The 24,444-nt window shown below is 35.3% G+C and overlaps 2 protein-coding genes across 2 annotated transcripts; both read left to right on the forward strand.

The window, feature by feature from the left end:
• The first annotated feature begins 547 nt into the window (after positions 1-547).
• On the forward strand, positions 548-4,355 carry LOC130445829 (uncharacterized). Its single transcript, XM_056781713.1, has 3 exons — positions 548-2,782; positions 3,736-4,029; positions 4,137-4,355. Exons 1-3 carry the CDS (start codon positions 548-550, stop codon positions 4,353-4,355), a joined length of 2,748 nt encoding a protein of 915 aa, XP_056637691.1.
• Positions 4,356-17,213: 12,858 nt separating this feature from the next.
• LOC130445830 (uncharacterized) lies at positions 17,214-18,241 on the forward strand. Its single transcript, XM_056781715.1, has 3 exons — positions 17,214-17,304; positions 17,359-17,982; positions 18,102-18,241. The coding sequence occupies exons 1-3, from the start codon at positions 17,214-17,216 to the stop codon at positions 18,239-18,241; spliced, it is 855 nt and encodes a 284-aa protein (XP_056637693.1).
• The last annotated feature ends 6,203 nt before the right edge of the window (positions 18,242-24,444 follow it).

The following is a 24,444-nucleotide window of genomic DNA, read 5'->3' on the forward strand; positions in this document are numbered from 1 at the left end:
GAGATGAAAATCTACCGTCACAGGAGGGTGGTGTTTGGGGTGACCAGTAGCCCTTATTTGCTAGGGGCCGTTATTGACCATCATCTCTCAAAGTGTGAGGAAAAAGTGGCTTCAAAGAGGTTCCTTATGAAAGATCTGTCATCTCACAGTTGCGCAAATGCTTGTACGTTGATAACTGTGTGACTTCGGTTGATGATGAGAAGGAACTTTTGAGCTTCATGTCGCAAGCCAGGGAAATTTTTATGAAAGCCTGCTTTGATCTTCGTGGCTGGGAATGGAGCGACCCCGATTGTGCTGCTCACACCAGTTTCCCCGTTCTTGGACTTCTGTGGGATAAAAAGGAGGATATTCTCAGGTTAAACCCTCCCAAGCCTTTGGAAAGTGATGCCATCACGCGACAAACAGTGATGTCAGCAGCACACCGTATTTTCGACCCGCTCGGTGTATGTGCACCCGCCATTTTGATACCGAGATTGTTAGTTCAAGATAGTTGGGGTGAGGCTGGGAACTGGGATACCCCTTTTAATGAGCAACGTTCCGTAAGTGGATGAGTCAAGCTGATGCCTTGAATCAAATCGAAGTCCCACGATGGTTGAAATTGACCGTTGGTAATGTGTCTCTACATACATTTTGTGACGCAAGTCAGGTCGCTTATGCCACCGTCTCATTTTTGCGAGTTGAAACAGATAACACGGTATCTGTGATAATGGTGGGAGCGAAAGTTCGTGTTGCCCCTGTTAAGAGACCTACAATTCCTCGCCTAGAGCTTCTGGCTGCAACAATTGGGGCGCGAATGGCTTCTAGTATTGTAAAAGAGATTGGCGATGTAGAGTGCCATTTTTGGTCAGATTCTTCCACGGCTCTGTGTTGGATCAAGAAAGAGGAACCGTGGGGAGTATTTGTGTTCAACAGGGTTAAAGAAATTCGTTCTCTGACTGATCCTGATACGTGGAAACATGTGCCAGGGGTGATGAACCCAGCAGATCTTCCTAGCAGGGGTTGTTTTCCTGAAGAACTTCTTGACTCCAAATGGTGGGAGGGGCCGAGATGGTTGTACGGGCCGCGTTCTGAATGGCCTAACTGCGATGTCACTCCTGATGAAAATGAAGTTCAAATGGAAAGGAGAAAAACGCCTTTGATTTCAGCTTTATCCCAAGAACCAGGTGTGTTTTGCTGCGAAAGATTAGCCCGGTACTTTTCTTCTTATCACCGGATCGTTCGAATGGTTGCATGGATGATAAGGTTTCTGTGGAACAAATATTCAAAGAAGGAAAAGCGCTCTGGAGAGCTGTCTTTGTCGGAAATCGCAAGAGCTGAAAAGGTGGTTCTGAAATCGATACAGGATGAAGCTTTTGAAGGGCTAGGTGATAAACAGCTCAAAAATTTGAAGCCACACAAAGATAAAGTCGGACTGATGCGTTTGAGAACTCGTATTTGGGCGAGAAAAGACCCTGAAGACTTCCGTCCACCTTATATTCTTCCTTTCCAGCATGTCATTGTTGACAGATTGATCCACGACTTGCACACGCAGAATGGACACATTGGAGGGCAAGGTCTTCTGAACCTTCTAAGAGAAAGATTCTGGATCGTTAGAGGGAGGCAAGCTGTGAGAAGAATTGTGTCTGCGTGTGTGATATGCAGGCGTTATAGGGCCAAGGCATTGGAAGTCGAGTCTCCACCGCTCCCGGAGAATCGGGTAAGGGACGCTCGTGTGTTCGAAATCAGTGGCACGGATTTTGCTGGTCCACTCTACCTTAAAAATGGAGATAAAGTTTGGGTGTGCATATTCACCTGTGCTGTTTATCGTGTCACACATTTGGAATTGGTTACTGCCATGTCAACGGAAGCCTTCATCATGGCGTTTCGACGTTTCATTGCGCGTTGGGGCAGACCTTCCTTCATGTACAGTGACAATGGTACAAACTATAAGGGGTTCAAAAATGCTCTCGATGGAATTGATTGGCAGAGAGTAGCGTCCCGCGGTTTGGTGAACCAAATTGAATGGCGCTTCAACCCACCCACAGCAACATGGTGGGGCGGGTTCTGGGAACGCTTAATAGGGATTTTGAAAGTTCATCTTCGCAAAATTCTGGGACGGGCTTCACTCACTTTTGAAGAGTTGAACACCGTGATCAGTGAGTGTACTGCTTATATCAATTCTCGCCCCATCACCTATACATCGGATGACCCGAGTGATCCGGTGCCTATTACTCCTCAAATGTTCATTGGAGATATTCAAGAAATGGGTGTCCCTGACTTGGACGAAGTTGATGCGAAGAGTTTACACAAAAGAGTTAGACGTCGCCAAGAGATCAGAGACAACCTAAAGCAGCGTTTCCGGTCTGAATACTTGGGCCAGATGTTCATGACTGCTAGCAATTTGAAGAATCCGAGAGAGCCCAAGGTGGGAGAAATAGTCCTCATTGGCGCTGACAATCAGAAGCGAATGCATTGGCCGATGGCAGTGGTTGAAGAACTGATTCTTGGTGTTGACGGTCGGTGCCGAGTTGTCAAGCTTCGAACGCAGGATGGCCAACTGACGCGTCCTGTCCAGCGAGTTTTTCCCTTGGAAATTCCTCTCGAAGAAGAAATGGATCAAGGCCAGCTTCTAGCTGAGGTCGAACCAGAAAGTGATTCTGGTGGTTCAGCTACCGGCGGTTCTCTAGGTGATTCACAAGTCAAGGTCGTCGCTTCACCACCCCAAATCCAAGAAGCTCAACCTATTAATTCTGAAGACCCTCTGATGAAGTTTCATCATGTGGAAACCAGATGTGGAAGGAAGGTGAAAGTTCCAAGTCGTTTCTCCTAGTTCCGTGTGTTATTTTTAGTTCAAGTGTTTCAGTTTCTCAAAGTTTGAAGTCGCTTTCAAGTGCAGTTTTTGTGAGAAATTTAGATGTCCTTGAATTCAGTTTGATAGTTGAGTCGCTATTCTCCTCAAGGTGGGAGGATGTTGTGGAATTAGTGTCTGTCATGGTTGTAGTCGATATAGTGAAGTAAGTGGTTGTAGTTGTTGTCGCTTTAATCACGTCGTAGTAACCTCATGTCTTGTCAAAATTTGATAAAAAAAATTATTTAGTTAAAAAGTCAGTCAGTGTAATCTTCAAATAGTTGCGATTAAATAGTTTCCGTTTCTTCTGTTAAGTTCGTATGTTTGCTTGTAGCTGAACCCGATTCCCCAAACAATTTGGAAACACAACAGGAAAGGGTACTTGAGGACGGTTCACGTATGCATGAACCAAATCTTTGTGTATTTCGTCAATGTTGTGATAAATGCCTAGATTCCGATACAGAGATTTGTTCTAAATGTGATTACAAGTTGTTAAATGTAGTGATCCGATTTCGCCGTTCATGCATCATATGTTAAGTCTTCGTAAAAAATTTAAAAATATTGTTATACTCGCACATAACGGAGGCGTATTTGATCATCAATTTATTTTAAATTATATCCTGACCAAAACAGATTTAAAGCCCGATCTGATTATGCGAGGAACCAAATTATATTATTATAAATTTCTTCTGATGGCTTTGTCCAAACTTCCAGCCGCCTTCAATTTCTCAGAGGAAAAGGGGTATTTTCCTCATCTCTTCAATCGCAGTGAAAATCAAAGTTACGTTGGACCAATTCCTGATATTAAATTTTATGACCCTGATAATTTATCTTTTAACGCTAGAAATTCTTTACTAAAATGGTATTCAGAAAAAGTTCAGGAAAATTATGTTTTTGATTTCCAAAAGGAAATTGTGAAATATTGTATTTTAGACGTTGAAATTTTAACTAAGGCATGTCTTAAATTCAGAGAATTAATGTTACACGAAATAAATGTATGCCCTTTCATGGAAGCTACTACGATTGCTTCTGCATGCAATATAGTCTTCCATAGAAATTTTCTTAAGTCTAATACTATTGGCATCATTGATATAGATGGATATAGATGGCGTGATAGTCAGTCTATAATTGCTATCCGATGGTTGGTGTGGAATGAATGCCAAAGAGGTATTGAAATACTTCACGTCGGTAAAGGCAAAGAGGTTCGAATTGCTGGTGTAAAGTGGATGGGTATTGCGAGGCCACTAATCAAATTTTCGAATTTCAGGGTTGTTTGTTTCATGGTTGTCCTGAATGCTTTACACATTAGAGAGATGATCCTCTCAAAGATAACCCCTCTGAGACTTTCAATCTTCGATTCGAAGCCACCCAAGCTAAGATTGAAAGATTGAAATCTCTGGGATATGAAGTCATAGAAAAATGGGAATGCGAATTTCGAAATGATTTAACGGATGAAATTAAAAAAATTTCAGATCCTCTTCTAAATCAATCACCTCTAAATCCAAGAGAAGCTTTCTATTATGGCTGAACTGGAAATATTTACACATACTACAAAACTAAGGAGGGGGAAAAATTAAATATGTAGATGTTTGTTCGCTTTATCCTTGGGTTTGTAAGTATGGAAAGTTTCTTATCGGACATCCGAAAATTTACATTAATAAGGAATGTTCTTCAATAGATCTTTCTAGTATTAGTGGCCTTATTAAATGAAAAATTCTTCCCCCTCATCAATTGTTCCACCCCGTTTTACCGATGAAAATGAATAACAAGTTAATGTTCGTTCTTTGTCGTGTGTGTGGGGAAAATCTCAATTCAGGAGAATGTCTACATTCTGATGAAGAGCGTTCGTTAACGGGTACTTGGGTGAGTTATTACCATTTAAGTTAATTTTTATATATCTAGTCTGAAGAATAATGTGTTAAGAGTTTAAGTTTCGAGTATTATTATTATTTTTTAACGAAAAAACCTAAATTAATCAAATTTTCGAATTTCAGGGTTGTTTGTTTCATGGTTGTCCTGAATGCTTTACACATTAGAGAGATGATCCTCTCAAAGATAACCCCTCTGAGACTTTCAATCTTCGATTCGAAGCCACCCAAGCTAAGATTGAAAGATTGAAATCTCTGGGATATGAAGTCATAGAAAAATGGGAATGCGAATTTCGAAATGATTTAACGGATGAAATTAAAAAAATTTCAGATCCTCTTCTAAATCAATCACCTCTAAATCCAAGAGAAGCTTTCTATTATGGCTGAACTGGAAATATTTACACATACTACAAAACTAAGGAGGGGGAAAAATTAAATATGTAGATGTTTGTTCGCTTTATCCTTGGGTTTGTAAGTATGGAAAGTTTCTTATCGGACATCCGAAAATTTACATTAATAAGGAATGTTCTTCAATAGATCTTTCTAGTATTAGTGGCCTTATTAAATGAAAAATTCTTCCCCCTCATCAATTGTTCCACCCCGTTTTACCGATGAAAATGAATAACAAGTTAATGTTCGTTCTTTGTCGTGTGTGTGGGGAAAATCTCAATTCAAGAGAATGTCTACATTCTGATGAAGAGCGTTCGTTAACGGGTACTTGGGTGATTGAAGATGTTTTAAAGGCACTCAAAATGGGGTACAAAATACAAACTATTTTTGAAATTTGGTCATATGAGACAATTCAGGCTGGAAAGGATGTAACAGGATTGTTTACCGAAATGATGAACAAATTTATTAAAATTAAGCAAGAGTCCTCCGACTGGCCGAAAAATTGTCGTACATAGAAGGAAAAAGATAGTTATATAGAAAGATTTTTACAAAGGGAAGATATTCAGTTGGAATTTGATAAAATTTGTAATAACCCGGGTTTGCGCTCCCTGGCTAAACTTATGCTAAATTCATTTTGGGGTAAGTTTGGTCAGCGTTAGAATCAACCAAAGACAACAATTGTTAATCAACCCGTTGAATTCTTCTCTATGATGACTAATCCTTTAATAAATGTAAACACAATTCTACCGATCAATGAAGATACTTTAATTGTTAATTGGGAATATATGGATGAATGTTACGACCCTTTGCCCACGATTAATGTTGTTATATCGTCATACGTTACACCGATTTTAACTTTACATTTCCAGACCTGGAGAATCTGACATTCCCACAGGTGAATTCATTGGTGATATGACTAATGAATTAGAGGCCTATGGTCGTGATGCATATATTACGGAATTTGTGTCTGGTCGTCCGAAAAACTATGCTTATAAGACTTGTTCAGGTGATGTTGTATGCAAAGTTAAAGGTATATCACTTTCTTATTCTGCAGCTCAACAGATAAATTTCGATTCTATAAGGGAAATGGTAATAAACGATTTGGCTCCTATAAGCGTAGCTTCGAGGCAAATTAGACGAACGAAAGAGCATGAGGTGGTGACTTGTGATTGTACAAAAATATATCGGCCTAGCTCGACAAAGAGAAAGTTTCTTCCCGATCACAGTTCTGTGAGATTCAAAACACAGATAATGATCTACAAAAATTGGTGGCGGATACCTCTTTTTTTTTGTAAAATAAAATAATCGTAATACCATTTTGAGGTAACTAAAAAAAATATTAGAGTCTTGAACCAAAAATTCCTTATAAAATTCGATTTGAGGTATCTAGTATGGAAATATTAGAGCCTTGAATCAAAATTCCTAACCAAATTGAAATAATTTTTGAGGTAGCCAATTGCACAGTTGGAGCCTTGAAAATATATGAGAACCTTGAAAATAATTATTTTTGAGGTAGCCAATTACAAATAGTTGGAGCCTTAATATAATAATTATTCCAAAACATTTTAAGGTAACCGATGTAAAAATTGGAGTCTTAAAAACAAAAACTCAAAAAAATAATTACTAACTGTCTATCCCTAAGTAACATAACCTTTCCTGGCGAACAAGGTCTGTACCTGCTCGTTGGTGTTCGCTGCATACGGAATGTAAAAGCCCAAGTACTGAACAGACCCTCCTCCTCACCCTTAATAGTAAAAAGAAAACTTACTCAGTTTTTGAGGAAAATCCACATTTATTTTTTGTCTTATTCGAATATGGTTTTAGGGAAATTCATTTTTCACCTGTAGTTCTCTCTCTCTTATTTTCTTGTTAGAATTTGATTTTTTCACCTGTAGTTCTTCTCTCTTATTTTCTTGTTAGAATTTGATTTTTTCACCTGTAGTTCTTCTCTCTTATGTTCGAATAACTAAAATTTTAAAAAATGAGTTATTACCATTTAAGTTAATTTTTATATATCTAGTCTGAAGAATAATGTGTTAAGAGTTTAAGTTTCGAGTATTATTATTATTTTTTAACGAAAAAACCTAAATTATTGTTTTGAATTCTCAACGTAAAAATGTAAATTATTATTTCTACAATAACTGCTCCTATTTCATTATAAAATTCAATCAAATCACAAAAAGTAATATAATGATTTTAGAGAGAGAGAGAGAGAGAGAGCGTTTCTATATTCTATTTGATCAAGAATTTTTAATTGAAATTCAAATATATTACTATAAATCAAACTCTAAATAACTTACCTTTTTCTTGCTTTTACTCACAAATAAATTTTTACAATTTTATTCACTTTTTGCCAACGAACGAATATTAACACCAACAAATCTGAAAAGTTCTATATCCTATGTATATCACACACAGAATGAGGCAGGCTTCTCGATAACGCTAACATTTTATTTCAAATAGTATCATAAAATATATTTTGTTTTCATTTTTACACTGAATATTTAAGTTAAATTCAACTAAAAAAAATATACGAGGTATTTTGAAATTAGGAAAATAACATAAATTTTAATCATGGTTTTTATGTATATTAATATGATTCATGTATTCCAGAAAAAGAAATGGGGTAAATGATTCGTGTGTCTATAGAGTTCTTATGAAAATTAAATATTTTTACTATTTTTAAAAGTATATTCTAGTTTTTCTATACATTCATTCAGTTTCAAAATTAATAGTCAAGAGAGAGTGGTGGTGGTTACCAGCATCTGAAAGATTCCAATGTTGAAGACAATGGTGGTGGTCGACAAGTGGAAGATGCAAAAGATGAATCATTTCACCTACTTGAATAATAAAATATGTAATTTAAGACCTTTAAATGTTGTATGTAAAATATGTAATTTATCTAATACTTTTGGAAAATTATGGTTTTAAAATGTTGGGTGATCTGGATGACTTGTAAAGTTCCAGTTGGCGGAATTGAAGGCGTTTTTGATGTCTAATGTCGCCACCAGGCAATACTTCTTTGTGCCGCCTTTCCATCTGGTTCCTGCGATCGCTTCCTCAGCGATATTAACAACTAGATTAATCGCGTCCAGTGTTGATCGTCCTTTCCGAAATCCATACTGGTTGTCTGCTAGGAGTTGATCGACTACTTCTTCTATTCGTTGATGAATTATACGCTCTAAAATCTTACCTGCTGTGTGTGTGTACGCGCGCGCGCGCGGGCGCGCGACAAAACTAAAAAGTATCATTCAACAACAACAACAAATATATACCTTATATATTTCAGATTTAAGTAATATGACGAAATAGGGGGTGCGAAAGAGTTTAACAATGATAACATAATCAAATAAAAAAAATAAGGTTGTGACCTAGAGAATAAAGAGCGTCAAATCTAGCGTTAAAACGTAGTCCTAAAATGTCAATATGATGCTAAAACGTAAAATTTAGTATTAAAATATCAAAAAAAACATCAAATTTAGCGTTAAAATGATAAATTTAGTGTTAAAATATCAAATTTAGTGTTAAAATATTAATATGATGCTAAAACGACAAAAGCATTGGTCCTTACGGTGAAGATATACTTGATGGATGTTGTTGTTGATGTCACCATTTCTAAATATTAGTACTTTTTGATAATATGGGGTGTTACCTCTTTGATATTATTGTTTCATAAAACATAATAAACTATATATATTAATACTTGATAACATTAACGTTATCATAATTTAATTGTATCCACTAAATTACCCTCATCATTAAAACACACAAGTAAATAAAACAAATTTTTAAATATACTTTATTCAAAAAAAAAAGTCTTAAAAATGGTGTGGGCTTCTATTAAAAATGGTGTGGGCTTCTATGATCTACAAAACAATATATAATAGTTAAAACACATTTTTTATAAAATAAAAATAATAAGAACTTACGTTCTCAATGCCCACACCACCAGATAGGGCCCGTCATACTTAATAAAAATTTTGTAGCCTGGGACTTCTCCCAAATTATCAAACTCGGGAGGCGCCCCCCTACCCCGATCAACGGCCCCACTAGGTAAACGGTTACTTTGCTCTACAAAAATAAACAAATAAATTAATAAAAACGTATAAAGTAGAATGGTTAATTTTTTAAAATATGAAACAAAAGCGTTTAATAATAAACTCTCTTTTCCCACCACCACCACCACACTATACACTTACGTTTCCTATACATTCAGTGGCTAGCCCATGCGCCGCTGTGTTAAAACTTTTTTACTTAGTTGTGAGGAACTACGAAAATCCCTTTTGCGACCTTCAATCATTCAAATTTTAATTTTCAAATCAACCCAAGACGAATCTAAATCAAACTTTGAAACCATGTTCCCCACCCCACTATACACTTACTTAGAAAAATAAACAAATAAATTAATAAAAGTATAAAGCAGGATAGTTAATTTTTTAAAAAAATATGAAACATGTGTTTTATTGAAAACCCTTATAATACATAAATTAAATTATTTTTAAAAGCATATTTAATTTTGAAAAAATAAATTAAGTTATTTTTAAAAACATATCTAAGTTTGAGAAAACTAAAAAATAATTATTATATGAAAAAGTGTTAGATACAACTACTTACTCGTTGATAAGGGGTTAACACACTCCTCAATCGGGTTAATACTTGAGCTGGAACTAAAAATATAAATTTTTAATAAGATGTTATATTGTTTTCGAAAACTACTACTTACTTTCTTCAGACATAATGATGAAATGAAACTTTTATCCAAAACAGTATTCTATCTCAAAAAAAATGAATAATTAACAAAGCCACAAGAATTTTGCATCTACCACATTTCAAACCAATTTCCTCTTAAAATAATTATAAGTAATCAAATAAGAAAGGGAGATAAGAACAGTATATTTGACACAAAAAAAGATATTTCCTTTCAAATAATTATAATGTGTTAGAAGTGATTTCGCCCTCCTCCTCCTCCCCATATCTCTACATTATAACAATGGAATATATTATTTTTACCATTACAATTCGTCTTTAACATTTCGTTCGATTTTACATCTCATATATAAAAGAATATAAATATATTTATTAGCTTGACCAATGCAATGAATATGAAAACGGACATACTCCTTTTGTGTCTTTTGAATTTAAAAGTTGATTTAGATTATGATGAAAAACTACATAATAATTATCATAATGATTTTTTCAGAGCATTGTGTTCCACTTGCTTCTATTTTATAATAAATATTCAATAACAAATAAATATATTATTATGCGTAAAAAACCTTCGTACCTCCCTTAAGATTGCGGTAACCAACCCCCTTTGGCAAGGGAGATAATAGCACAAGCGCTAGAGAGGGTTTTTATGTGTAATAACGTAACTGAAATGAAGACCCATACTGAGATTTATTCTCACATATACCATTTCAGTTTTAGGTAAAGTAAATGTTTTGAAGGACTGGAATGTTTATTTTTTTTATTCACACCCTATGCCATAAGAAAAAGATGCAATTTCATAGTACACCTACCACGAAACCAATTTGACACCCCAATCGTAAGCTGCTGCTGCTGCTGCTGCTACTGGAACTTTTTGGTTAGTATATTATGAATTAATAAAAAAATGACTCCTACATCTCCAATTATACTATTAACTGAAAGTCATTATGATTATGCTATAAGAAAATATTTCAATAATAATAATTTGTATAATGCTTTGAGATTTTTGCACTATATATTTGACATTTTAATGCAAAATTTGGCGATTTGATGTTTACGATGGTATGTTTACACTTTGTGTGTAGAAATAATAGAAACGTTTTTGGCTATTCATATGATACTGAAGTTTTAAGATATATATTTTTTTAGGAATCATAAATATTAGCAAACAACAAAGTACCGAATATAATTCAAACCAGATACATACATATTTAATGTATTTGGATGTAAATAGCTTATACGGTGTGAATTTCAACCTTGCGGAGGATTTGAGTGGATCGCAACAACACATAGATGTCACCTCCGGATAATTGATATATGTTAGAAGTGAATTTAGAATATTCTTCAGGATGTCAATTTGAAACTTCTCTCTCTCTCTCTCTCTCTACCTTAATATATTTTGGGCTCCTGTCTTTTCAATTGTATTTACTGGATTATACCTGATACAATGAATATTCCAAGTTCTTAAAAGGTCCAGAGTTAAATTTAATGGTTTCGTTGGAATCTAGTCTTTGAATTTCAAGAGTGTTATTTTCACGGCTGCTCACACCTGGACCTTTTAAGAGCTATTATATATAAATAAATTATTTAAATTTAAAAAGGTGTATTATTTCAATATTACTTCAGATTATAACAATGGAATATATTATTTTTACCATTACAATTCGTCTTATTGTTTCATAAAACATAATAAACTATATATTAATACTTGATAACATTAACGTTATCATAATTTAACTGTATCCACTAAAGTATCCTTATCATTAAAACACACCAATATTACTTTAGATTATAATAATGGAATATATTATTTTTACCATTACAATTCGTCTTTAACGTCCCATTATGATAAAGTCCAGAGCAGGGCTTCTTAAACTGTGGTTCGCGACCCCCCTGAGACTACTGAAAAAGGGTCGCAAAGATCTGATACTTTTCAATCATTATAAATAAAATTTTAAAATTAGTATACACACTACGTACAAATATAAATACAAATAAAAATCATACAAAATACTATTGTAGTTTTATTATAACTATATTTTGAAAAAAGTGGCAATGCAAAACTGTTATGTAGGGCCTATAAATGAAAATATGGAAGTAGCATTTAAAATAATAAATACAACGCGCTCCTCGATTTTCAACTGAACGTTCGACATTGATGTCTGGCCGCCGGCGTCAGTGTTTGCAAGATAACTTAGTGATTATAAGACGCCGCGTCGCCTTACAGCTTACACATACAATACGGAAGCATAATCAAGCTAGGCTAGGCGAATCGGCATATTATTTTTATAAAAGAATAACAAAAAAAATTAAATTAAAGCTTCTTTTTCGGCGTCTTTGTGATACGGTGCCTTTGTGCGCTGCACACTTTGAACACGCCATGCGTCGGGGTTCATCTGATCGTAATTTGTTGTCATTGCACTGGTAAAGATTCGAGTGTAGTTATTTTTCTGTTTGTACTTCAGTTTGGACTCAGCTTTGTCTTCGTAGTGACATGTGTGTATTTACTGTGTAATTTTCAGTTGGTGTTTTTAATTATTACGTTAAAGTTCAACTACATTTTGTTTAATTATTTATTATTATTTAACCATCATGGATAAATGGCTAATTAAAATTCCAACTAATAAGCCTGCCACGCCGACACAAACAAGTTGCAGTGCTTCAAATCCGACTTCTAGCAAAACAAAAAAAAAGAAAATATGACGAATCATATTTGCAGTATAGCTTCACATGCTCTTTTCACAACAATGAAGAACAACCAGTGTGCTTAATTTGCAAAGAAGTTTTGGCTGCAGAAAGCATGAAACCGTCAAAACTGCAACGACATTTGAATACTAAACATACAAAGTTATCAAAAAAGCCAATAGAATATTTTGAGCGTCTTTTGCAAACATCAAATAAAGAAAAGAACACTTTGGAGAAGTATGTTACTTTGAATGATAAATATCTATTGGCATCGTATTTGATAGCTAAAACGAAAAAGCCTTTTACTATTGGAGAGCAACTTTTACTACCTGCAGCTATAAGAATATCTGAAATTGTTCATGGATAACAAGTAGATGAACAACGTATGCACGACTATAGAAATAGGGAAAACCGTGTGTTAGAGAGAGAGCAGCGAGACAATGTGTAAGAGAGAGAGACTTCGTTTTTGCGCATGCGTAAAGTTTCGTTGCGATGAGCGGGAGCGCTGATATACCAGGTCGGTTAAAAGTCTTTGGGTTTAAAAAAATTATATATACCATTATTATTCGCTAATCTTGTAACATAAAAGTATAACGTATAAATAAAAAGAGATTTTTTTGTCAATGTAAGGTATCACGCACGTAATCGAGACAGATTCGTTGCGATGATAACAGCGGGAGCGTTAAAAGTAACGTATACCGGCTGACTTAAAAGTAACATAAAAAAAACAACAATAACAATAATAATTATTTATTTAAATCATTGATAACTTTAACTTTATAAAAGTATACAAATTCTCTAAGAGCATTGTGTAACGTATCGTTTGGTGTAATAGAACAAAATGCGTATAAAATTTGTAAAGGACTTTCGGAGAAGGTATTTTTAAAGAAATCCAAAACATTATAATAATATTCACAAAAATTCAAATTTTCTAGCACAGATATACGTTGTATAATTAAATTATTTAATTCTAAAATTTGCGATACTTCTTCTTCATCCATGTAATACTCAATACCATGTTTCTTGACTAAAATTACCTTACTGTCATCGTAATTCAATGGGGTGATGGTGCAGTAATCTCCACATGGTAATGAATCAGGTTTGAACTCGTCTCCGGTATGAAAGATCTGTTGTGACATAATTGAGATAAAGGTATTCCATTCATAAGTACTGAAAGATATTTTGCTGAACTTAAGATGTTGAGATAAGATAACAGCAGGTGTGAATGATCTTGCAGGACTTATTCCACATTTTACTTCATACCCTGAAATTGGATACGACAATACCACTATCTTGGGAACTCATGTTGCTAACTGGGTTTGATATCCAAAGCTCACTCCAATTTATAGAGCTCTTTCAAGGTTTTTAGCGCGGCGAACCGAAAAAAAAAAATCTATACAATATCAATATTTTCTATCCAACTGTTGTGTTTGCTATCCAAACCAAGCCACTTGACGTACATTTTGTTACCCTTTCTTCTGAGCACCTTTTCAACTAAGTAAATGTCTGGATTCGATGTTTTCTGTAGTTCTTCATGATAGAAGCAGCCGCTGATTGGTGTACCTTGCATGTCTTCAAGTAAATACGTAGCAGGATTGGTAATTTTAACTTTGGTGATTTTAACTTTGGTCTTTTTCAAAGACTTGCATTGCCTTGGATATGCGCACAATGTCGCCAACTTTAAATTTTCGTGGACCGGCTATCTTTAAATGACTATAGGTGTTATTCAAAATAGATTTTTCGTTGGATTTGTTGACTTGAGAAGGTTTATATTTTGATGTGGAATGTTTTGTATTGTTATAGTTTTGAGTTATTTCAGGCAGAATATCAATCCATTTGTAGGTGCCATTTAAACTGAAATACTTGTAGAGTTTCGATTTTAGCGTTCTTATAACTCGCTCTGCCATAGAGGCTTTCATTGTACTAAATACGCTATAATGATTTATGTTGTGTTTTCTCATTAAATTTTGAAATTTGCTGTTGTAAAATTCCTTTCCCTGATCAGATTGCAGATTTTTTGGTATTCGTCTAGTGTGAGCGAGAATGTCCGAGTAATCTCCTCTCCGGTCTTCGTTTTTAGTGGGCGTGTCCACACAAACTTTGAAAAACAATCAATGACGACCAGTATCATTTTATGATTCCTATTTTGTGATGCAAAATTCCTCATCTCCGCAAGATCCATTTGCCAAAGATCGTCAAGACCCTTAATAATAGTGCGTCTCCGAGGAAATTTTTTCCGTATCGGTTTGTGGAGTTCGTTTACAAGATGAATTTTTTCTTTAGAATACATCATAATATGTATGACGTACTACCAGCTAGCTTCAGCTCCAGACTGTTAATGCGGTTAACGGTATTCGTATTCATAACCTTAATATTGTTTACAATGCCCGAAACGTTAGTTTTCATATCAGAGACGGATCTGATATTTTCTGTAATTTCTTTTTGTAACTCACGTAAGCTGTCAACACACATGTTAATAGAAGCAGTGAATTCTTTTCGAATAAATATTTTGGCTGCAACAATTGCATTGTCGAATCGTCAACGTATTTCTTCGTAGCCATATCCCTAGCTGCTACAGGGGGATTTCGCGGAATAAATGTATCAATTTCGTTAGTTTTATTTTGTAAGTTAGTAATGTGCGCCTGTAATATGGGGATTTTCGTCTTATGAAGCTCATTTCTCATTTCGTTCAATCCTACAGCTAAATCCTTTATATCAAGGTCTTGTTGCTGCAGCACCACACCATGTGCTTGAATTAATGGCGAGTTGATAGCACGTAGGTCATTCAACTGCACATCAACATATTTTTTTGTTGCAGCATCACTATTTATTGTCGGCTCCTTAACATTACAAATTTTCATATTTTCAATATCAATATTACCGTCCTGTGTATGAGGAAACGTAATTTTCACTGGTAAACACGCATAGGGCGTTTGATGTCTATGTCCGAATTTATCGACTGGCATAATTAAAATGAACAAGTTTCAACTTGTATTATTCTATTATATCAGCCTCCTTGAGTTCATTGATAATTGCTACTATTTCGTTGTCGTGTGACGTATTACCTGCCTCTTTTGAAGCAATCAACAACTTCAAACGTTCCACCAATTCATTCGCATCATCCCAATAAATATACTCCATAGGTTTATCATTATATCTTAAACGATCGATGCCTTTTCCTTTTGCTGAAGGAATCGATTTTAGACGAGTCAATACCTGCGACGATCTATTCGTCGTCGTTAGAGATTTTGTTTTGAATAAAGGTTTTATGATGTAGTGATATTTTTCAGTACTTGACCCCTTAAAACGATCTAACGTGTCTAAATGAACTTCAGTTGTTGTCAAAAGATTTTTATAGTTCTGTAAATCTTGATCATTGTAACTGGGGTCTCGGTAAAATAGAAGCTCATACAAGCCTGTTGTTCCAATTACATATCTTCCTCCTTTGTTTTTCTCAGGTAGTATGTTTATATTACCGGTTTTTCCATCAAATGCAATTCGACGTTTGCCTAATGACCAACCGATTTCATCGTTGTATATCGGACCATAATTTTTATCAATTTTATCATCTTTTAGGAAGTAATCTTCAATGAACTGATGACTGATGGCTGGATATTGGTCCAAATAGTCTGCGATAGCTTCCTGGGAAATTTCGGGGCGCATCTCTTCTGTAGATTCAGAACGTGTAATATTTCCGAATTCATCGGTTTCGGCCACCGGTTCCGTTTCGAGAAAAGGTGCAAACACATCATCAGGTTCTTCCTTCTTTATTTCCTCTTTTGGATTTAAATTTGTAATCGTTTTTTGTAATGTCTTTGAGGATTGCATAATTTCTTCAAGTGGTTTAGATATCGGCTTGAATAGTTTATTAATAGACTCATCTTGCTCTGATTTACCCAATTTCAACGACAAGTATTTTTTGCGCATCGATCTGGCAAGTTCGGACACTTTTTTCTTGCCCAATACATTAGCAACCTTATCGTCAGACATTTTGGTATGGACTAAAGATGCAGCTTACAATTTTATATATTTTTATGTAAAATCCTTCATAATTACCAAAGTACCATAGCGATCACACCAACACTTTGAATACACATTTTTGAATGTGTCAAACGTCATGTCTGGAGATACGTGTTCGTCGAATATATGTTTCAAGTTCACCTCATCCTGCTTGAATAACACAATAACATTACAATTGTCGCGAATAAGCTGTTTCGGTATTTTTGAGTATGTTTGACAAAGATATGCAGCATCAATATCTTTATGTCTACACATGGAGTAGTATTCACGAATTTTCTGCTGACCGTCACAGGCTACGTCATCGAATAAAAAGATGGAATTTGGTCGAGCTTTCTCTGGACTAATTATTTCCTCATTGTCTTTAAATGGGAAATACCCAACACCCTTGACTTGCGCTATAACTTCTTGTAGCAATTGATACTTTGGTTGAAATAACGATTTTGATTAGACATAAACATTTTTGAATTTCGCGCCATTTGGATTGAATAGGAGCGCCAGCACGACGTTCGTTTTACCATACCCACTGGGGCCACATATAATGGCACGGAAAGAATTTGGCAACAATTTACCATGTTTGCCAACAGTTGGTGTTGAGGTGAAATCTAGATTTTCAATGGGTATAGTCTGCTCTTGTTGAATTAATTTCATTGTGTGTGACGTTTTTCGTAGTACTACTCTTCAAATATAGGTGTCACCAATTAAGCGTGTCAGTCTTAATGTTGGTGTTTGAAGGAGAGGGTATTTTGAATTCTCTCATCAATAAACTACCTATTGAACTTCACTTACCTAGCTATCAGTACTGTGGGCGTAAGTAAACCACCCCCCCACCCTTTTTCCGAAAAAAATCAATTGTTTTTTTAGCTGGTACAAAATTGGGAAAACGTCTTGATCGTGGAGATCCGGGCATCAACCCCTTGGACGCTGCTTGTAAACAACACGATATTTCTTACTGGAAGAATAAGTCTCTCGAAGAACGACACAAAGCCGATCAGATACTTGAAGATAAAGCTTGGGCACGCGTCAAATCAAAAGACGCTTCACTGGGAGAGAAAGCTGCTGCATTACTTGTAACAGGCGGAATGAAGGTGAAAAGAAAGCTGGGAATGGGTTGTCGTCGCAAACGTCGTTCCTTGCATCGAGATGTTATTCTGAAAGTGGGAAAGTCATTGAAGAGAGGAACATCTTTGAAAGACACGGCAACGTTTGCCTTACGAGCAGCCAAAGCACTTATTAAAGAATTTGGTGGCAAAAAAGAAGTCGAGGTTCCTAGAGTAATACCTGTAGCGAAATCCGGAGGTTTCCTACCACTTATTCCTTTGTTTGCCGGTCTTTCGGCACTTGGAGCTTTGTCAGGTGGTGCTGCTGGGATTGCAAAAACCGTCATTGATGCTAAGCATGCGCAAAAGAAATTGGAGGAAGATGTACGTCATAATAAGGCTATGGAACGTGTAGAATCTGGCCTATACTTGAAAAAGTATTCAAAAGGTGGATTTGGATTGTATTTAAAAAAAAAACAAAAAAAACAATAAAGCTACCCAATCACGCACTATCTGACTTTGACATTGCGCATTATGCAAAATTACTTAAAATACCACATTTTCGAGGAGTTTTCATGCGAGACACCCTCTCCAAAGACGGTCCTCGAAGACAAGAATGCGCAGTGGTTAATTTAGATCTCTCAAAGAATAAGTGGGAGTCATTGGGTGGCTTACAGAAAGATAAACAACGATGTAGAGTATTTTGATTCATTTGGTAATTTGAAGCCGCCGAAAGAAGTTGTTGAATATCTGGGAAAGAGTGCGAGAATTTTCTACAACAATACCCAATATCAAAACTACAATCAAATAAATTGCGGACATTTGTGTTTGAAATTTCTACAGCAACAATGACGAGCGTAGAACTATTACTACAACATATCTACCATGGAAAAACATTGAATAGTTTTACTGTCGAAGAACTAAAGCACTTTCCCATTGAACATCTAATAGAGTGTGTAAGACCTTGGGAATTGTTGGATATGTGGCATAAACTTCCCAATGAATATCGAGGAAATTTTGAACTACAAATACGACTACCTTGTTTCATCCATTACAACCGACCTGATTGGACAACACATTGTGATGGTCCTCCGAGTTCTCAAGCCACTTGTTTTCTTTGTAACAATAAATAGAATAAACAAGTAGTATTATTCAAATTCGAACATCACCCGAATTCCATTAGTCACCATGTCACAGTTGCTGAGAGTAAACAGCATCAATCATGAATTTACCTTTCAACCTACTACGCCTATTGTGCTCGATCCGAATAATGATTACGAAATAGCTTTGCGATCTTTTCATTCTTATCACAGTATACCAAACATTGAAAATTGTAAGTTTTACTTCTACGATACCAAGGGCAAGCTTCAAAGTTTTGATTTTCCCACAGGATGTTACGAAATTGCCGATCTTGAAGCGTTTATACGAGATAAATTGGGTGTGGACAATTCAACTAGACCAGAGGGTATATTTTCACTAAAACCCAATCACAATACGTTGAAATGTGAAATTTCCAGTAAATACAAAATTTCATTCAAAGAAGATAATAGTCTTGGGAGAATTTTGGGTTTTTCACCGAAAATACTCGACGCAAACAAAATACATTCGTCAGATCTCCCCGTCAAAATCATTAAAGTATCTGGTATTCGCTTCGATTGTAACATTACCACTGGAGCCTTCGATGCAAACAGACCTGCTCATACTATATACGAATTCGTCATACAAGTGGATCCAAGATATTCCATAGACGAAATTCCTCATAATTTGCTCTGTTTACCTGTTATACCACAACGTGAAATAACCAATATCACCGTCATCGCTTTAGACCAAGACGGTCAGCCTGTAAACTTTTGTGGAGAACTAAGTACGTTGGTGTTGGAGCTTAGAGCGCGCGAAGCAAATGGGTTTAATAATAAATCATAAAAGACAGTCTACAGAGCATTAAACTTCATTAGATAAGCTACCATCAAAGCTGAAGCAACTCACGTTCGCAAACAAATTGGTTCTGCAATCGTTGGGTTTTAAATTGAAAAATGACAACAATGTATGAAAAACGTCAACGCCAAAACGACAACATGCCTCCAATGTTTGATATCTACCGTAAGCCGATGTTTGACGATTCAATTCGAAAGGCTGAATACAGAACCTATGCTCCATTTATAAAGTCATTCAATTGCAGTGACATTGTGGAGTTTAGCATTAATCAGGTTGATTCGTTCTTTGCAATGAGCGAAACTTTGTTGTGCATTAAAGGTTCGCTTGAAATACACGGAGCTGGTGACGTAAAATTAGCAAATAATGTTGGAGCCTTTCTATTCGATTCATGTACGTACAGTGAAAGTGCCAGGGAAATGGAAACAGTTCGGGATCCTGGAATAGTGAGTGCCGTACGTGCTATGACTTGTTATAACCAAGAAGATTCCAATCATATGGCTATAGCCGGCTGGAATTGCCCGAAAGATCCTATTCTGAATGTTAGCGACAAGTCCTTCAACCTTCAAATACTCTCAAACATATTTTCAGCATTTTCAACGATTATTCAATGATTACATGTGGGCGTCAAACAATACGACTAGTTCGGGCACGAAATGATAATGATTGCTTATATATTACTGAAAAGAATGTCTCTGGAACGCTCTCCACTACAACAGCTAAAATAAACATTACAAGCGTTGAGCTAAAAGTTAAACATATCTTTCCTAATGACGACATAAAATTAAATCTCATGAAATCCATTCAAAAAGATCAACCTATAGTTATTCCATTTAGGAAGTGGGAGTTACACGAATTACCCTCAATTACTAAAGGAGCAAGACATGAAGTTTGGGCTGTCAAGACATCCACTTCAGTTGAAAGACCTCGTTTTGTTATTGTTTTCTCTCAAACCGACAAACGTAACTTGAGTACAGCTGATCCGACTTTATTTGACAATACCGACGTACAAAGTATAAGACTGTCACTTAATGGTGATTATTGGCCCAATGAAAGAATGCAATTGGATTTCGCTAAAACTGATTACAATGAAGCCTATTTTAACTATACTGAATTCTATCCCAACTACGCAAACTCCACACAGAAGCGCCCCCTGCTGGATTATTCTTCTTTCAAGAAACGAGCATTGTTTGTTATCGATTGTTCAAAACAGGAGGAAAGCATGAAGGCATCCACAGTCGATGTGAAACTTGACATTGAAGCAAACATAGGTTTTCCCGAAATACCAAAGTCTATTGCATCATAATTCACGATTGTGTAATGGAATACTTCCCCCTCACCGAAATTGTTAAAAGCTTGAACTAGATGTTGTGAGTTAGTGTTCGAGCAGACGTCAACATGAGAGTAGCTTTTGTAGACATTCAAGGTTTTGTCGTAGACGGTCTTTTCGTTGCCAAAGAGCTCACCATAGAAATTGGCTTCAAAAGTTCACATTACATATTTTTACCACCGCAACCGTTTTCTACATTAAGTAACGAGGACAAAAAGACCACATCATACTTGGAAAGAAATGTGCACGGCATTCGATACTCTTCAGGAGATGTAGAATATTCTAAAGTAAATGAAATATTAGAAAGCAAGTTATTGTATGCCGCAGACTACATTTACGTTCGATGACAACAAAAAGTCGAGTTTCTGCAAAAGAAATGCCACATTTTCCGTATTTTTCCACATATTATTGACGTTTGCAAATTTGATGGTACACCCTGTGAAACTGGAAACTTTGCTCAAGATCCAAACCCCTGTCACGCATCTGGACTATTTTCATGTACTGAAAGAAATGTACAACGTCTCCGTCACTGGTTTTTAAATACTGTATTACCATTATAAATAAAGTTTTTTTTTTTTAAATATGGGATTTATTGAAACACTCTGTATATTCATCAACTTTTATATTACATGAAGATTGGAATTTTCGTTTTACAATTTTCAAAATAATTTTTAAAATTAAAACAAATACAGCCACTAATATTACACATGACATAGCAAAAACAGAATTAATTTCATTTTTTATATCCCCTTCTGTTCTGTTGAACATGGTGTAGGTTGAATACGTCTTAACGGATAAGTAGTTTGCGGCAGTCTACGGGCCAACTGATGGACCTCTTCAGGCACCCAGTGAAGATTGCTCCACGTCACTTTCTTATCAAATAAACTAAGATTCTGCATTTGTTTCATAACCTCACTTTTAACTCCATAGAAAGCAATATCTTTCTTTAATTCACCAATGCTATTAATAAACTCTTCAATTCGACGTCTGTACTCTTCTGAAGACATATTACGAAAGAGAACATTCTCATACGTAGACACGTTTGATGATCGTTTGACGCAGCACTTGACGTTTGACTTAACGACGTGACGTTTGACGTAACGACATGACGTTTGACATAACGATGTGACGTTTGACGTAACGATGTGACGTTTGACGTAACGATGTGACGTTTGACGCAACGACAAGAGAGATACATTTCATGAATATTATTTTTACTGCTATTACATAAAGATATATTGGAAACTAACAAAAACACAAGAATTTTAAAAATAATTTTATTATAAGAAAACGACAATATTCTACATTTATGAGAGGGAGAGAGAATATTGTTTTTACTGCATAGCGGCCTCAAAAGTATCAATGTCACTGTCTATATCAGAATCATCAAAACGATTATTTCTAGGCATCTCATGTAAATTATTAATACAGGACTCATGTGATTTTATCATGAATAAGACTTTGTTAAAACAACTCTAACACCAATATTTATGGACCGTTCTAAATATAAAATAACATGATTTACAAACATTTATACGATATTGTGGAAGCCAATATCCACTAGACCATACGCAGTAAGTAGATTCTTCAAACATATCTCCCCAATTTGTTTTACTTAATATAGTGTTTCTTAAATATAACGGTATTTCTTTATTATAGTCAATATATTCTATTCCAATGGATGAAGAATTTGGATTACTCTCAGCCTCTTTTATCATCGCATTCCATTTGTAAACAGGAAATTTTTTCACAATTTTTTCGGTCAATTTCCGAGGAAGAGGGGATTGCTCTGCGAAATCGGCTGCTGACTTTATCGTTTCACAAATTTTTATGATGCATAATCCCATTAATGTTGAGGAGTTCATTATCTACAAGAGAGTAAGTGTGGAATACTATAATGACCCCACGGCAGCGTATCATAACTATTGGTAATCAAATATCTTTTATCGTCATGAGGACTTAGCGCAATTTTTGTCTGTTCTATGCTATATACGTTATGAGCATATGACCTAATACAGCGTTGAGTAATATTTTTTTCTTTGAAATCATTTAAACAGTTTACATAATCTTCAAAATTTATTTTGTTCTTTACTACATTATATCGAACTCCTTTTGCCTTTTTTACTATTGCACCTGATTGAACTTTAAAGAATACATTTTAGACCTCAAGCCTGCAAAATGAGTCATAATTTGGCCTTTGTTTTCATCTTTCATAACACCCAGAACTTTTTTATTTACCTGTGGAATATTATAGTTATTATTGATGGGGTAATCTGAAGTATCGAATTTTGTTAAATCAGCTTTTAGCACCTCCTCATATGCATCATCACAGATGAGCTCATACACAAAACTGTCTGTGTCCATGTACATTAATTTACATCTGTCAATACCCAATTTCGGAATCATGTAATCATAATGGAATTGATACATACACAGCTTCGACAAATCCAAAACTGCCATACCAACATAAAGAGGCTTATTGAAAACCAATTCTGATTTAGTGAGTTCTACTGCAATTAAAAACTGTTCGACTATGAAACCTAACACTAGATATCAAATTTTTGGCGCCGTATCGACCATTCCAGGTTTTAACAAGTTTTACAATTCGGTGCTTCCGTATATTTTCCATCGTCTTTCCAAACACAGCATTATTTGCCAATTTATATAAATTTTTCTCAAAGTCATTGGTAGCTGCAGCCCTCAAACGAGTATTTAGTTCGATATAGGGCCGCAGCCATGCAGATTGATTGAATTTCAGAATCTTATGTATCTTTTTAATTTTCAAACCGTTGGCTAACATTTGTTTTAAATTACGATAGTGAACTGTGTATAATTCATATGGATACTCCAAGTCTACTTGTAATATCCTACGGAAGAATTATCTGCCACAGACATAACATCAAAATTTTCATTATCCAACCATTCAAATCCTCCGTATGGTAATGGTTCACACATAGCCCACCCGTATAAATTATTGACGTCCAGGTAGAGTAAGTACTTTGAGGGTTTTGTAGAATCATATTCAGGCATGTACTTATTGTTAGCATTCGATAATCTACTGCTACAAACCGAAATTCCTCCTCGAATTGCTTTCTCGATAAACATGATCATGTCTACGTCATGCAATAACTCTAATTTACATCCTACATATTTCAACATACAGTCCCAAGTACATATATCCAGGCATTGCATAGTACCATGCAGGGTCTAAACCATAAGTAATTGAACATTTTCTTCGAAATTGTTCGAAAACATCTGATAAAAGTAAAACATCGGTCTTTAACTACAGATCAGAATACTGACCCAAATTTTCAATATCAAATGATTTCCACACTGCATGAGCATGAGAATACTTCTCAATACTGATGTTTTTATCCTCCAATTTATTATAAAATGCCTCTATTGGTGGTAGTTCACAAGTATTTAATTTTTCCCAACTATCTATAAAATCGTAACAGAAAACCCCTTTTTTGGCTATTAATTTAAATTGTTCGACACTTAAATTACTAAATTCTCTTTTGGAAATTTTTAAATCATTATCATTCAATGTAGCAGCCAATTCTTCCAAGGAAGCACCCAAAAACCTCAGTGAATCTATGAATCGAAATTTTATATTTGTATCTGAATCGTTAAGTGTAAATGAAATGT

This window comes from Diorhabda sublineata, chromosome 6 (assembly GCF_026230105.1).
Source record: "Diorhabda sublineata isolate icDioSubl1.1 chromosome 6, icDioSubl1.1, whole genome shotgun sequence".
In the NCBI taxonomy this organism is placed as follows: domain Eukaryota; kingdom Metazoa; phylum Arthropoda; class Insecta; order Coleoptera; family Chrysomelidae; genus Diorhabda; species Diorhabda sublineata.

What these genes read in the sequence shown, in the direction of transcription:
- LOC130445829 (XM_056781713.1), top strand. Translation starts at nt 548, where the DNA reads ATGAGTCAAGCTGATGCCTTGAATCAAATCGAAGTCCCACGATGGTTG. An exon ending in AAACCAGATGTGGAAGGAAG is followed by an intron (nt 2,783 to 3,735) that starts GTGAAAGTTCCA and finishes GATTTCCAAAAG; the next exon opens with GAAATTGTGAAATATTGTAT. An exon ending in ACGTCGGTAAAGGCAAAGAG is followed by an intron (nt 4,030 to 4,136) that starts GTTCGAATTGCT and finishes TTTACACATTAG; the next exon opens with AGAGATGATCCTCTCAAAGA.
- LOC130445830 (XM_056781715.1), top strand. Translation starts at nt 17,214, where the DNA reads ATGTTGGTGTTTGAAGGAGAGGGTATTTTGAATTCTCTCATCAATAAA. An exon ending in TAGCTATCAGTACTGTGGGC is followed by an intron (nt 17,305 to 17,358) that starts GTAAGTAAACCA and finishes TTGTTTTTTTAG; the next exon opens with CTGGTACAAAATTGGGAAAA. An exon ending in CTTGAAAAAGTATTCAAAAG is followed by an intron (nt 17,983 to 18,101) that starts GTGGATTTGGAT and finishes CACATTTTCGAG; the next exon opens with GAGTTTTCATGCGAGACACC.